Source organism: Bactrocera latifrons, unplaced genomic scaffold (genome assembly GCF_001853355.1).
Source record: "Bactrocera latifrons isolate USDA-ARS-PBARC rearing strain unplaced genomic scaffold, ASM185335v1 scaffold_9, whole genome shotgun sequence".
Classification (NCBI taxonomy): domain Eukaryota; kingdom Metazoa; phylum Arthropoda; class Insecta; order Diptera; family Tephritidae; genus Bactrocera; species Bactrocera latifrons.
Window position 1 is genome coordinate 2,352,872 of NW_017537600.1, and position 14,605 is coordinate 2,367,476.

The 14,605-nt window shown below is 39.9% G+C and overlaps 1 protein-coding gene across 6 annotated transcripts in view; it reads right to left on the reverse strand.

Annotated features, from left to right (window-relative positions):
- LOC108977463 overlaps positions 1-14,605 on the reverse strand; it is a 56,467-nt gene continuing 41,862 nt past the window's right edge. For 2 of the 6 annotated variants that reach the window (XM_018947155.1, XM_018947152.1), the window contains 7 exons: positions 14,396-14,548; positions 10,499-11,290; positions 10,165-10,287; positions 9,352-10,094; positions 6,952-7,936; positions 5,282-5,462; positions 1-984 (listed from right to left, as the gene is read on the reverse strand). In XM_018947155.1, coding sequence (XP_018802700.1) covers positions 807-984; positions 5,282-5,462; positions 6,952-7,936; positions 9,352-10,094; positions 10,165-10,287; positions 10,499-11,290; positions 14,396-14,548 — 3,155 coding nt within the window. In that variant the 3' untranslated portion in view covers positions 1-806. Of the gene's footprint in view, positions 985-3,822; positions 5,463-5,818; positions 5,886-6,951; positions 7,937-9,351; positions 10,095-10,164; positions 10,288-10,498; positions 11,291-14,395; positions 14,549-14,605 lie in introns of those variants that run through there. The other 4 variants (XM_018947151.1, XM_018947153.1, XM_018947156.1 and 1 more) reach the window with 4 other exon arrangements.

Consider the following 14,605-nt stretch of genomic DNA (forward strand, 5'->3'; position numbering starts at 1 on the left):
AATTCTTATTAAATACGATTAAAATTAAAAGAAATGAGAAAGACAAAATATATGAGTATCATTTGCGGTTATAAAATTACAATAAACTAAATTAATGCGTGCTTAGTTTCGTTGTAGGAAATGTATTACAAAAAAATATATATATATGTTTTAGTAACAATTAGTAAATAATTTTCAAAAAGTCAACAATTTTAATACTCGTTTTTGCTCGATTACACGCTTACACGCTAACAACGGTTAGTAGCTAAGTTAGAATGTTAAATGTATGAATAACTCTAGTAATCCACAGCGGACTGCCATGGATTAGATTAATGCATTTTGTCTTTAAATATGTTAATATTAGTTTTAAACATTTTTGAAGTGTGGCTGACAGGAGGAACTATTTGCTGTCGCAGCAAATGAATTAAGTCTTAGTGTGCTTAGTTAACGCTGAAATTAGTTGGATGTCATGCCACTGACAAACTGTCACTTCAGAGTTATAAAAAATATAGTATTTCAAAAAAAATATAATAATATCTTTCAAAAATTACATCAAACATCGGAAACATAATTGTAAGAGCTTAAAGCTCACACTCTACACAGCAATACTTACAAAATGTTTACACAATTGCAATTGGGCGTTGCCACTTTGTTAGGAGCACATTTTTGCTGTGCGCTCATGCTACTAATATTCTGCTAAATTTATCATAAGCTTAAATAAATTTTATAAATATTTATAACAAAGAGAGGCAAGCCTGTAAGCATGCTATGCTTTTCGTACACACATCTCGTGATTTACGCTACGTCGCGTCTAATTATTTTACGCTTCATTTGCGTTCCCTTGTGCTGTGCTCGCTACGCTTTCTATGCGTTGTCGTCGTCGTTGACGTCGTCTCATTTTGTTGTGGTCGTGTGTGTAATACTCGTCGCTGATCGTTGTGCTTGCGGTGGCCATCATGCTGTCCACTATGTCGTCCATTTATAACTTGCGAGCTTTTACTATGTCTAAAAGAGAACAAGCAAGGTAAAGAGAACATTTTAAAACTTTTTTTTATATGAAAGGTGAAAATATAAAAGTTGTTTACGTAATGACACTACTAAAAACGAGTACAGGCTACGAAGTGAAAATCGGAAATATGAAAATGAGTTGGAGATGCCTACAAATGTCAATATATTTTCTAAATACATTAGTAGTTTATGTTATTAAGCATCTCAGACCGGCGTAAAATGTTCTGTCAGGCAGCAATTTTGAAAATGAATATTTTTATGAAATTTATGAAAATTTGTTGAAATTTTGTGCTCATAGTTGTGCATAAAACCAGCGCTATCGGCGGAAAACTAGAGAAGTACGCAGTAACAAGCTGGCCCACATACTTTATGTAACAATGTGAGCGATAAATGTTTATGAGACAAACAAAGAGAGAGGTCGAAATATGTGAACACAAAGAGCTTAACAAGCTGGCTGACAGGTGTATTGCTCGAAAAATCTAAGAAAAAATGCGGCGACTAACAGAAGGTTTCAAGACCGAAGCATACTCTTCTAGAACTTTCAGAGGTGATATGCCCAGAGCATACTGAAATTATAGAGGGAGCACTTTTTCAGCCCTCGGAATTGCTGTGAAAGTATAGTTAGAGTGCTCGACCATGAAGAAGTTCGAATGAAAATTATCCGTTTAAAAAACAACAAAGCGGCGAATTGCGGGTTGAGCTACTCAAATACGGCGCCGAAAAACCCATAAGGACGTAATTCAGCTTCCTTGTAGAATATGGCCGAAGAAAGCCCGTCGAATGGATTAAAGTGTGCTCTGCCCAACCCGCAAAAAGGAGAACCCAAAAATTGCGCCAATTACCGTGGCGTACCGAGCATACTATGTGTAAGATTAAAGCCCACCGTCAACAAACTGATTAGACCTTATCAGTGTGGCTTTAGGCCTTAGGCAACAACAGTCTTGGAAAAGATGAATAAACGAGATTTCAAGGAAGCCGGCTCTTACGACTTCTTCAATCTACTACTGAAGAAAATAATAGCTGCGGAGCGGAATCTATTGATAACATATAATATTGGTGATATTGATATATTGGTCTCAACAACCGAGACGTTAGTTCTTGCTTTCTACAGGTTGGACAAGCAAGTAAAGCAAATGGGTTAGGTAGTGAACAAGGGAAAGACGCAATGTCTCCTGTCATCAAACAAACACTCACGACTTGGCCCCTACGTTACTGTTGACAGTCATAACTTTGAAATCGTAGATAATTTCGTCCATCTTTGAACCAGTGTAAACACCATCAACAATGTCAACCTGGAAATCCAACGGAGGAAAAGCCTTGCCAACAGGTGCTATTCGGACTGAGTAGGCAATTGAGAAATAAAGCTCTCTCTCAACGAACAAAGAAAAAACTCTACAAGTCACTTATCATCCGCGTCCTGCTAAATGGTGCAGATGTATGGACGCTGACAACAATTGTTGATTCGACTTAACGAGTTTTCATGAGAAAGGTTCTGCGAAAGATTTATGGTCGTTTGTGCTTTCACAACGGCGAATACCGCCGTCGATTGAACGATGAGATATACGATGACATTTGCATAGTTCAGCGAATTAATAGACAGCGGCTATCATGCCGTTCGTATTCGACGCAGTACCCGCCGGGGAAAGCAGAAAAAGAGGAAGATCTCCACTCCGTTGGAAACACCAGAAGGAGAAGGACCTGGCTGCACTTGGAACCACCAATTGGCGGCAAGCAGCGAAATGAAGAACGACTGACTCATTGCTGTAAGCTAGGTTTCTACCCGCTTTAGCGGTGTCTACGCCAGTAAGAAAGAAGGAATCTAACCGCAGTCTATGGAACAATAAGAGAGATATGCGACGACATTGATATTGACTCCGCTGAAAAGGCCAGGAAGAAAAGGTGCTGGCTACACAGGGAATCTCAAACTGTCAATAAAGAAGAAGAAACCTACTGTGACAAGTTTTTTATCACTTCGGATCAAGTTAGGACGGTATTTTCTCCCTTACCCCCGAGCTATATACCCTGCTGAGAAATTTATAGGAGAAGTGCATTTAGCTGAACAGGGGAGGTAATTTTAAAGAATAATATATTTTTATATGTTAAATAGGAAGTAAGGACTTAATTCAAGTTTACAGAAGTTCAAAAACTGTATAACCAAATTTCATTCTCTTATTCCAAGCTCGGAATGGTATATATTTCTAATGAGCGAGAAATGACAAGGCATTAAGCCTAAATTATCGAGTTAGCTCCAAAGAGATTGAATCGACCAAAACACTTTAAGCTCGTCTGGGTCATATGAATAACGATTTTTAAATCCAATTATTTTTATAAAACTTCAAGAAAAGACTGTAAAGAAATGCATGCCGACAAAATACCCACTGTAGAAGAAAGCAAAAAATTTAGTCAATTCAAGTTAATACAATAAGCAGCATCTAATTTCAAAAAGTGTGAGCTCTAATATTTAAACTACGTACCAAGAAGAAGGATGGACCATGAAAAATATTTATAGGTAAAGACTTTCATTTCCAGGTTAAGTGAGGTTAGCGTGAAAAATACTAAATACTTCAAACTACAATACAATACAGATGCCAAAAAGTCACAGCTACTGTACGGCATACTACAAATACAAATATAGGTAAGTAAACGAAAGAGCGAGTGAAAGAGAGTACCGATACGAGCATTTGTGAAGCTAACTACAAGAAAAAGAGAGAGCGCAAACAAACTACGAGAGCGTGTGCTTTTAAAGCAAAATGAAGTGAACTAAGAGGCATACTACTGCTACGTGGAGAAAGTAGATAACGGTAAACGAAAGTTTAAACAAAAATGCGCTCTTACACTGTGAGAATGTAAAAACATATCCACAAAAATTTTGCATTTAACAATGTCGAGAGTGCTGGTATTTTTTCTTTTTCTACGTGGATATGGCACACAAATATACACACACACACACATGTAATAAATAATTTTCAAAACTGAGGTGCGCTTATGAGCAGTGAGTAGGTAGATGAGAGTACGTGTATGCGCTGTGGCAAATAGTATTTTGGAATTTTGTGTTTTTTATATTCAAAAATTGCGTTTTCGTAACTCAACCAAATTGTTGTTAATATAAGCAATAGAGCTGTGGTGAATTTCGCTTTAATGTGGTGCAAACGCGTGTTGACTTTTGGGCAGTGAGAGGCTTTAATTGCTAAAACACTCGTGGTGTCGTGCTCAGAATGAGCTGCTGTCTTTCATATTGAGATCCATTTTGTATGAATTTTAGTTTGCTTTTATCATTATTTCTTCCTTCATTGTTGGTGTTATGCTCGTGTGCGTTCACGCGGCATTTCTTGCTCATTTTATTTACATATATGTATACTCCTCGTGTTTCGTTGTAAGCTTCGCGGTGAATTTTAATGACTTTCGTTTACTGCACTAGCTACTCTCCCTTTCTCACACGCTCTCTCTCTACGAGCATGTGCACAACCCGAACGGATGATGTGTCGACACGTGACTTCGCATTGTGCGTAAACGCTGCGGTCTCTCCGGGCGATACATCATATCAGCGTTCCAAAATGCCGTCATCTCGTCTGCGGCATACGGCAGACTCACCGGTTTCGTCGCAACTTTCGCCGGCGTTGCATACAACAGATAATTATGATAAATATGACTTGCGTCCGATGGACGTTTTCCCGGTGCGGCTGGTAAATAGGGTAGGAAAGCGAATGAGGATGTAGTCGACTGGGTTTGTGATGGTTTGCGCGCACATGGGAATGTTATGGGCAAAGGTAAGGCGCTACGTTTGCGCCTAAAGCGCTGCAGCGAACCTTTACGTAACGTCGACTGATTGGAATATGTAGGTTCGGGTGCATACGTGACAGGTGGTATGATTTGTGCATAAATCTGATGCTCATATGTAATGGGCGCAGGTGGAGATGGAGATGGTGATGATGATGTTGGCGTTGGCATTGTTGGAGTATGGTTAGGATTTATGGGTATTGGTATGAGTGATCTGAGACGCTTGCGTCGCGTGCGTGGTGGTGGTAATGGTGCCGCAGTATTGTGTGTCGTACAATTGTCGAATTGCGTTGAGCATAAACGCTCAACATGTTGTTCATGTAGCTCGGTTAATGTGCGGTTGCTTAAGCTATTCGCATTGGTTTTAAGCTCTGACATCAGCGCGGCATGTTTGTTACATGCTTGTTGTGTGGTGTGCGTCATAGCTTCATTTGTGGTTTGCGTCTGTACTATACTCTCACTACAGTTGCTATCGGTTTGTGTATGTGGTAAATTCGTTTCGTTTTCGTATACGTACGTTGGTGTTGTGGCTCGTTCGTGCTGCTTCTCAACGGCAGTTAAAGCTGATTTCTTGTGTTCGCGTGTTTTACTGGACATACTACCGCTATGTGCGGCTAAATGGTGTGTGTTAATGTCCGCAACGCGATGATGGTGCTCACTACTGCTGCTGTGGTGCTGGGTTTTGCTCGTGGAGTGACCTGTGAATGGTGGGTGACAGTTTGAGAACACGTTACAGTGTAAATTTTTTGTATTTTTCTTTTACTTAGGTGGCACATAGTGGGTTAAATTTATTACTTTTTATTTATTTAATTTGTTTTGGTTTCTTGTTGTTGGGATTATGGTTAGACACTACTTGGGGAAGTCACGGTTGCATAAAAAACTGCAGTTTCATTTTTATTATTTGTTCAGCTAAAATTTGGATAAAAGCTTTAAAATTTTGTGCTTCAGTGCATACGATATATTGCTTGAAAGTACCAATTTTTTTTTTTTGTGCATGGTGCAGGTGTATGAGTACAACTGTTATTTGTATTTATATATTATGTTTACTGCTAACCTAAGAGTTTTGTGTAGTGTTTGCGGCTGTGTAGCACCCATTATTAAGATGCCCAAAACAAGCAGCTCTGCAAAAAATATATTATGCATATTTATAAATGAGACAACATACATGATAAAACGTTAACCTCGGCAGAACCGAAGACATATCCATCACAAATAAATAAGTTTCCTAAAAATAACTTGTTTTTTAATTGTTCGATTCGTATGATAGCTATATGATATATTAGTCCGAGTTGAAATTTTTTTTTCAGATATTGTAGCATTGTTTGAGAAATCACACTGTGCCAAATATTGTGAAGATATCATATCAAATGAAAAAGTTTTTCATACAAGAAATTAATTTTGATGGTTCAGTTTGTTTGGCGGCTATATAATATAGTGCTCCGATCTGAAATTTTCTTGCAGATATTATAGCATTGTTTTAGAAATTATGCTGTGACAAATACTGTGAAAATATCTTGTGAAATAAAAAGGTTTTTCACATAAAAACTTAATTTTCAATATACAGTTTGTTTGACAACTATTGATATAGTGCTCCGATCTGAAAAATTTTACCAGATATTTTCGCATTGCATTAGAAATTATGCTGTACCAAATATTGTGAAGATATCCTGTCAAATGAAAAAGTTTTTCATACAAGAAATTAATTTTGATTGTTCAGTTCGTATGACAGCTATATGATATATTAGTCCGATCTGAAAATTTTTACCAGATGTTATAGTAGTACTGCTTTATAAATTATGCCGTGCCAAATATTGTAAAGATATCTTGTCAAATGAAAAAGTTTTTCATACAAGAAATAAATTTTGATCGTTCAGGATGTATTGATCTGATTAGTTCTGAGGACGTTTTTGGATCTTTATGTATCTCAAAAACTGAAAGACTAGGTCGCGTACATATAGACAGACGGACATGCGGTCGTGTCAATCAGTCTCAAAAACTTCCTTCATGGTATAACAGCCTTCGTAGCAAGTTTAATACAGCCTCTAGTTGTATAAATGCTTTCGTTAAGAAAGCGATCATATGTTACAAATAATATCACCAGCAATGTTTTCTACAAGCGAGCATTGTCACGCTAACACAATATCATAGCAATAGAGCGCCGCATTACGCACCTTTATCACCACTTACCTCGCGATTTGGACTGCGACTCCTTTTCGCGCTCTTTCTCATGTGCCTTCTCACGCTCACGCTCGCTGGTCGAACGATGTCCTGATGCGCGTTGCTCCGTGCTCGACACCTTCGCATCATCGGAGCGTCCCACACGTAAAGAACGCAAGAGACGCACACCGGCGTTAGCGCTGCTGCGTGATTTCTCCGTGGCTGTACGTGAGCTGGCGTGACGTCCGTTACTGCCACCGCTGGTGACGGTGTTGCTTGTCGCATGTTCGTCACGGCGCTTGCTGCTACTGCTGCGTCCACTGCTTGCGGTGCGTTGTTGTGGCGGCACAGTCACGCACTCACCGCGTTCCTCTCGCTGAGAGGCATGCGTAGTGCTGCTGGCCGCGCGCCGTCGCTGCTCAACATCTCTGCTGCTTGTTGTTGTTGAGTGATGACCGTGCTTTTCCGTATCCTTTCTAGTACTATTGCTGCTGCGTCGTTCGGCACTACTACGGCCCGTTGTGCCACTCGTTGTATTGCTGCTACGTTTACTCTTCATGCGCACGCGTTGTTCCTCGCGTGGATTTACCTCATCGCCCGAGGAATATGGCAATCGCGCCGAACGCTGCGATTCGCGTGAACTGGAGCGATGTTGCTGTTTGCTAGTAGTCTTCGATTGTGCTTTCGTTGTCGCGCTGGTGGGTGTACGTGTCGTTTTCGGTGTACGTATATTTTCGTACTCACGTTCGCTGGAGAGTGAACGTGAACGTGCACGTGGACAACTGTCTACTGACGATTGTGATGAAGTGCGTACTCGTGTATTTTTATCGTTACGTGCGTGACGCTTTGCCTCGGAGGCTAAGGTGCCACGTGACATTTTCACAGCAATAAATGAGTCGTTGGGTTTTTGTGTGTGCATCTTCTCTTCGATGGTTTCGAGTGGTTTGGAGTCGCGTCTATGGAGCGAAGATCGTCGTCGTCGCCGGTCTTTATGGGCGGCCTCATCGGAGAGCGCCTAGGGGGGGAAGAGGAAGGAAAAAAATTAATATCGTATGCTTGACAATAAACAAGTCAAGTTTGAAGCTTGAGTTAAGGAACCAGAGAATAGACTCTCTGTTATAAGATCACGTCATAACTGAAGAGTGAATATTTTACCTTCGTGTTGCTGTCACTATGAGGTTGTGAGCAGTATATAAGTCCCTTTCGGATTTATCTACGTCAATCAACAGAGTCCCAAACTGTTTTTTAGCATTTAACTGGAAAGATTCTAAAGTTTTTGAAAAGTTCAGCTTTACCAGGTGACAGACAGAACCTTAACCTTTTCTTGAGCATCTGAAGGACACATTAGCTGAGATCATAGATATATTGAGTTTTTACAATATATCAAGTAAAGGAGATAACTTCAAATAGTTATTGAGCGTATGGACATCAGAACACTGAACTTGAGATCATAAGGAGTTGAGCTTTATCAGGCGGCAGACAGAATTTTAAACTTTTCTTGAAGATCTAAAGGACACAGAACCTGAGTTAAACCAAGGAGAGACCAACCAAAGGAGATGACTTCAAATAGTTCTTGATAATACGGACGTAGGAACACTAAGTTCGAGATTATAAAGATCGTGAGGTATACGAAGACAGAACAAACAACGGTATGGAAGAACAAAACCATGAGATTATTGAGATTTTGAGCTTTACCAAGTGAAGAACATAATCTTAAACAATTCCTGAGGCTCTAAAGAACACAGAGTGAGCTGAAATTAAAGAGAGATTGAGGTTTGCCAAGTAAAAGTGAGAACCTCTAATCGTTGGGTGAGAATTTAAGAACAGCATGAAATTCTTAAGATGTTGGCTTTGCGAAGTTAAAGAGAATATCTCAATTAGTCCTAGACATATACTTGAGTTTATGAAGATATTAAGTTAAACATAGACAGAATCACAAACAGTTTTAAGGATTATGGACTATGAGGTTATATTATATCAACTGAAAGATATAACAGTCCCCGAAGATTAGAGATATCCCTGAGCTTATAAAGATATTGAGCTATACGAGGACAGAATCACAAACAGTTTTAAGGAATATGGACTGTTAGGTTACATTATACCAACTGAAAGATATAGCAGTCCTAGAGGATTAGAGATATCCTTGAGTTTATGAAGATATTTAGTTATGCGTAGGCGAAATCACAAACAATTTTAAGAAACACGGACTATGAGGTTATGTTAAACCAACTGAAAGAGAGAATTTTAAACTAATATTGAGTATCTACAACAGACTTTGAGATTAAAAAGGATGTTGAGCTTTGCCAAACAAGAGAGAATCTCAAACTGTGCTTGAGATTCTTAAGAACACTGAACTTGAGATTGTAAACTAAACTTTACAAAAGCAGTAGAACAAACTGAGTGTATTGAGATGGTTGTTCCAAAGATTACCTTCATAGTCAGATCGGCATTCTCATTCATCTCGCTCAATATGTATGCGTCTCGTTCCACATCCATTTTCCGATCGTACGGTTGTGGTGATTTCACCTTGAAAACGGGTGTTATTTCATTCGTTATATTCTCATAATAATGTTCATCGGGATCATCAGCTTCATCAACATCATTGAGTTCATCCTCTAAACGCAACTCTTTCGTGTTCATACGTTTGTTACGTTCCACGGATGTGCTATTACGTTCACGTTGCTGCACATCGGCTGTACGTCGTGTCAATTGTGGTTCCACAGCAATCGGACTGTGTCGTAGTAGATCGGGTTTGTCATTCAACAGTTGCCATTTTGTGGCCGTTTGTGCTTTCGTTTGAGTTTCTGTTGTTTCATTAACTGTATTTGTCGTTGTTCTATCTGTATGATTAGCTTCATGTCGGCGCATCGATTTCGTATCATCGTTACCAATAACAGTTAAACGTTGACGTGACGGTAGCGTACGCTTTGACATACTCATCGTATTTGAGTTGCTATTCGGCAGCAGTTTCGGTTTGGTTTCGTTGTCGTCGTGTTTATGGGCGTGCGGCACGCCAAAGTATGAAAGTTCATGTTCGCGTAATTTACGTGCACCACGTGCTTCTTTGACAATTTTCAGCGACTCGCGTTGCTGTTCGGCTGTAGCAAAGCGATCAGCTGTTTGCTTAACGGTTGTGGCTACGTGTATCTGTGGATGCTCATTGGCGCTGACCGCTGTAGGTGTGGATTTTATGATAAGGTTAGGTATTTGGAAAATACTTGGAGCTTGAGCGCATATACTCACCACTAGTCACAGTTCTTGGTTTGGCTACGGGCGGCGTTTGGTTGCGTTTGAAAGAATCCCGTTTATCTAACGAGGTTTGGGGTGAATGTAGTTCTATGCTCATGATATTGGATTTAGGTAGATCTAAAAGAAATTAAGTTGGCAGAAAACAGAGCTTAGGTATTTAAATTACTTAGAATGTGCGCGGTAAAAATTCCTAACAAGCTAAGCTCTTCCTGCGGTTGATCTACTATCAATAGTGCTTATATTTCTACATGTCTTGCTTTGCGCTTGATTTATTACTGCTTTTACTTCTGTATTATCGGAAATATCATTCTTTCACTTCCGTAATTACCTGCTTTATCCAACACGGCTGGTACCGCTTTTCGCTCTTCCGCTTCAATCTTCCAAATCGTCCGCTTCGCCTTCATGCGACTCCAACTACCGCTGGAGTATTCAACAGCGCGCTCATCTTCCTGCGAAGAACTCTCCAATGTACCGCCACCACTATCGCTTAGTTCCGTCTGCTCGCGTGGACAAAAGTAGCTCTTTACCTCTTCGTCTGCGCTGTCCGCGGTATCTTCATCGTTTGCATTTTCTGTTGCAATATCATACATGCGTCGTAATTGTGACAGTTGCTGACTTACAGTTACCTCAGTGCTGCCGAGTAGTTTCACACGTGGTGCCACTAGCGGTGCGGGTGGCAGACTTAACGGTGTCACGAAGGCGCTTTGACTTTCGAACGACAATCTACGACTTATTGTAGCTGCTGCTAATGACGTAGCAGTAGTACTCGTGTTAAGTACCGTTTGTGTAGTTAGCTCGCGTTCTGTGCTCTCTAAGGAGGTGTTGGAATAACGACGTAAAGTCTCTTGATAACTATTCGAACGCAACATTGGTGTGGGTACCACAATCGGTGGCATTGTGTTCGACTCCATTGAAGCGATGCTTAAACGTCGCATAGCTTCGTCAAACTCATTAGCCGAACGCATAGTTTTGATGATGAGCGATGTAGACTTGAGTCCCTCGTCGAGCATGCGTTGATGTTCGCGCAGATCTTGTAGTATGAGCTCTTGTGCGCTGGGGCGTCGATTTGTGTTGTTGGGTATGGATGGGCTGTCAGTGTTTGTCATTAGCTTGGGAGCACCTGAGTAAAAGTGGTGTGAGTTGGTTTTTGTTTTTTTGCTTGGCTTTGTGTTTGGTAAATCGGGGTTAGGAAGTTAGACAGCTGGTTAAGCTTCGGGTTAAGAAATTTTACTTGATATTATAAGTAAAAGTTAGGTTACGGGGTTTGTAGAATGGAACCATATTGTAAGTAGAAGATTGCTTGCGGCTTTTATGCAAAAAGGCAGGTACAGCAAGGCAAAACTAGCTCTGTCATTTATAATACGGATTGGGGAGGTGTTCTTAGAGAAGTAGGAATATTATATATAACTTGTGCACTTGGTTAAGGAGTCAGGTGTCGCAGGAATCATCAAAAAAATTTATTTATTAAAAGCTCGTATAGATACCGGTTTCTCTAATATATAGCTGTGACCCTTTTGAGGAATACCGAACCTTAGTGAACCAGTGTAAAGCAGAGTTGAACTTTACATTATTTGCCAATAAACTGAAACTGCGCACGACTTTTTCGTAGAGCTGGAAATGTCAAGAGCAAGGATCCAGGGAAACAATGGAGCATCTCTTGTACATTCGTTCCGCTTTAGCAAAATTACGCTGTAAGCATCTGGGGTCCCCACGGTATGATACGCTGGAGGAGGTATCGATAGTGAGGCCACAGAATATGTTTACAATCGCTTAAATCGCAGGAAATCCAAAGGATGACTATTCCTCATGAACCTGGCAACTGAACTACATCTAATATCGCAAAGGGCCAAAACTGGTCTGTGTATAGTAATTGTATGGGAGGGAAGGACTCGCAAGAGTGAAGGGTATTCTGTGGATGAATCAATGTTTGCGGGGAGCATTGAGCGCACACTCCTTCAAAGTGGTGACTGCGAACTGCGATAGTATGGCGGCGATAATAGCCTTGTGTTCCTCTACTGTGCACTCAAGATTAGTGAAAGGATGACAAGTTATTTCATAACTTGACAATTTTGGGCGCCTTTCTCCAGCGGTATGACAAACTGTATGGTTGATGAGCTTGCTAGGACAGACATTTTAGTGTAATTAACTGCGGAGTAGGAACTCCATTGACATCATGTCGTTTACTGTTGGAATGCTGGACCTTAGATAAAATCAGTAAGCGCTGGTCGATTATCAGCAGGTGATCATTCGCATGGCGCTTCTGGCGCAGGATAAATCGTAAAAGATTCAAGGAAAGATTCGAACTCAGCAAGGACTCCCTTTCAAGAGTTATAGGAGCTCTAACTGGACACTGCCTTTGTTCGGAGGCCATAGTGAAGATACATGCAACTGACTAGAGAGGATGGTAGAAGTTCACGCAAGTGATAAAAGTTCTTTGAACGCAATTCACTTGGGAGTGGCCAGAAAAGATGCTTTTACATATAGCACAAATAGCTGACGACTTCAGATCTTAGAACAAGTATCCTCTGGGTAGCCAAAGAAGGTGAGCTAAAGTGAGAAGGCGAATCATCCCTTCCCAGGTTTGTGCGATGGGTTTGGGACTCACCACGTAAAAAACGCTCCCAGTTAAAAGGTAAAGACAGCCTCGGAAGAGAGATCCCCCCTTTGATGACGACCACTGTAAAAGCATTAAGGCTTATCGACGCAGAATAACTCTTACCAACAGGTGCTACTTCGGACTTAGTAGGCAATTGAGAAGTAAAGTCTTCCCTCGACGAACAAAGAACAAACTCTACAAGTCACTCATTATTTCCGTCCTGCTATATGGTGCAAATACATGGGCCATTATAACATCTGATGTGCCGATGGTATGAGTTTTTGAGAGAAAGGTTTTGTGGAAGATTTATGGTTCTTTGCGCTTTGACAGCGGCGAGTATCACATTCGATATACGGCGACATTGACATGGTTTGCAAATTAAGTGACAGCGCTTAAGCTGTCTAGGTCATGTCGTCTAAATGGACAAAAACACACAAAGTAGAGGAAGAGTAAGACTTCCACTCCGTTGGAAAGACCAGGTGGATTAGGACCTGGCTACACTTGGGATCTATAATTGATGCCAAACAACTAAGCGGTGTCTACGGCAATAGAAGAGTCACAGCTAGTGAAGATACTGTTAGCAGCATGTTTTTTGGAGAGATTTGGGCTCTCACAAGCTTAATGGAAAAGCTTTGATATTGGATGAGATTTTCCGAATCATGAACTCTACTTTTTGTTCTCTTCTCGCGCATTCGCATTTTGCTTTCTTTCTCTCTTTCTCTATCTCTCTCTTACCAAATACTCCTGAAAAAGAGAATGAATTATTGATTTCTTCCACAGCATTCACACGAGAACTCTATTGTTGCCCAGCCGATATTTTGTGAGCGATGTGAAACTCGTGGGGTGCAGACCTTACCCTACCGTTGTCAATCGCTATTTGAGTTTGTTTCTTCAAACTTGTAGGATATAGATTTTGGACAGTTTTGATTTTTTTCGAATATTTTTTGTAGAATTTGTGAAATAATGGAGCACTTCTTATTTACAGTGGACTCTGAATTGAAAATAAATTTACATACTGCAAAAGTGAAAGTTTTTCTAATATTTTTTAGGGATATTGCGTTATCAGGGTCGTTGAGGGTGTTAGGATTTTAGTAATTAACCATTTCGAAGTTATAATTCAATAGTTTAATATGTTTAAAGCACAAACAGTTTTAAGCCAATTCAACCAAACATAAATTATAGCGGTAACTAAGGAGTTTACATGACATGCAGAGAGGGTTAGACGATTTTTAGTAAGAGTTATTTAGTAGATTTCACAAGTTAAAACAATATAAACCAAAACATGTGAGAAAAATACAAAAAAACATTAAAATAAAACTAGAAAGGAGTAGTAGTTCAAAAATGACAAAAACTAAAAGGACAAAAATCACATAAATAGTAGATCAACCCACAAAAAGGAGTAACTAAAAGTAAAGTACTTAAAAACATTACGCATATAAGACTACTTATGTAAATTTTAACTAAAGTAAAGTAAAAGTAAACGAAAATGAATAATTTTTAAATATAATACAATGAAGTAAAATATTGCTCAATTACTAGACTAAAACGCTACAGAGTAATTAACGGACTATACATAAGTACGAGTAGGTTAGCAAGAGTTATGCGAAAACTTGCTGACATTCTTCTTACCTGAGCTGGGCCAATCGCGTGCCGCTGCTGGCTCGTCCAGACTCAAATTGATTTTTGTAGAGTAGCCATTGGGAGCGTTATGCTCGTGACGCTTCTCCACAATGCGTACGCGCTCCGCAACGGATTTATTCAGCGCCGCAGTGGGTGAGTCTTCTATTATGAAGAAAATAGAAAATTATGAACTTCATTTTTGAAAAGCTAGAATAACTT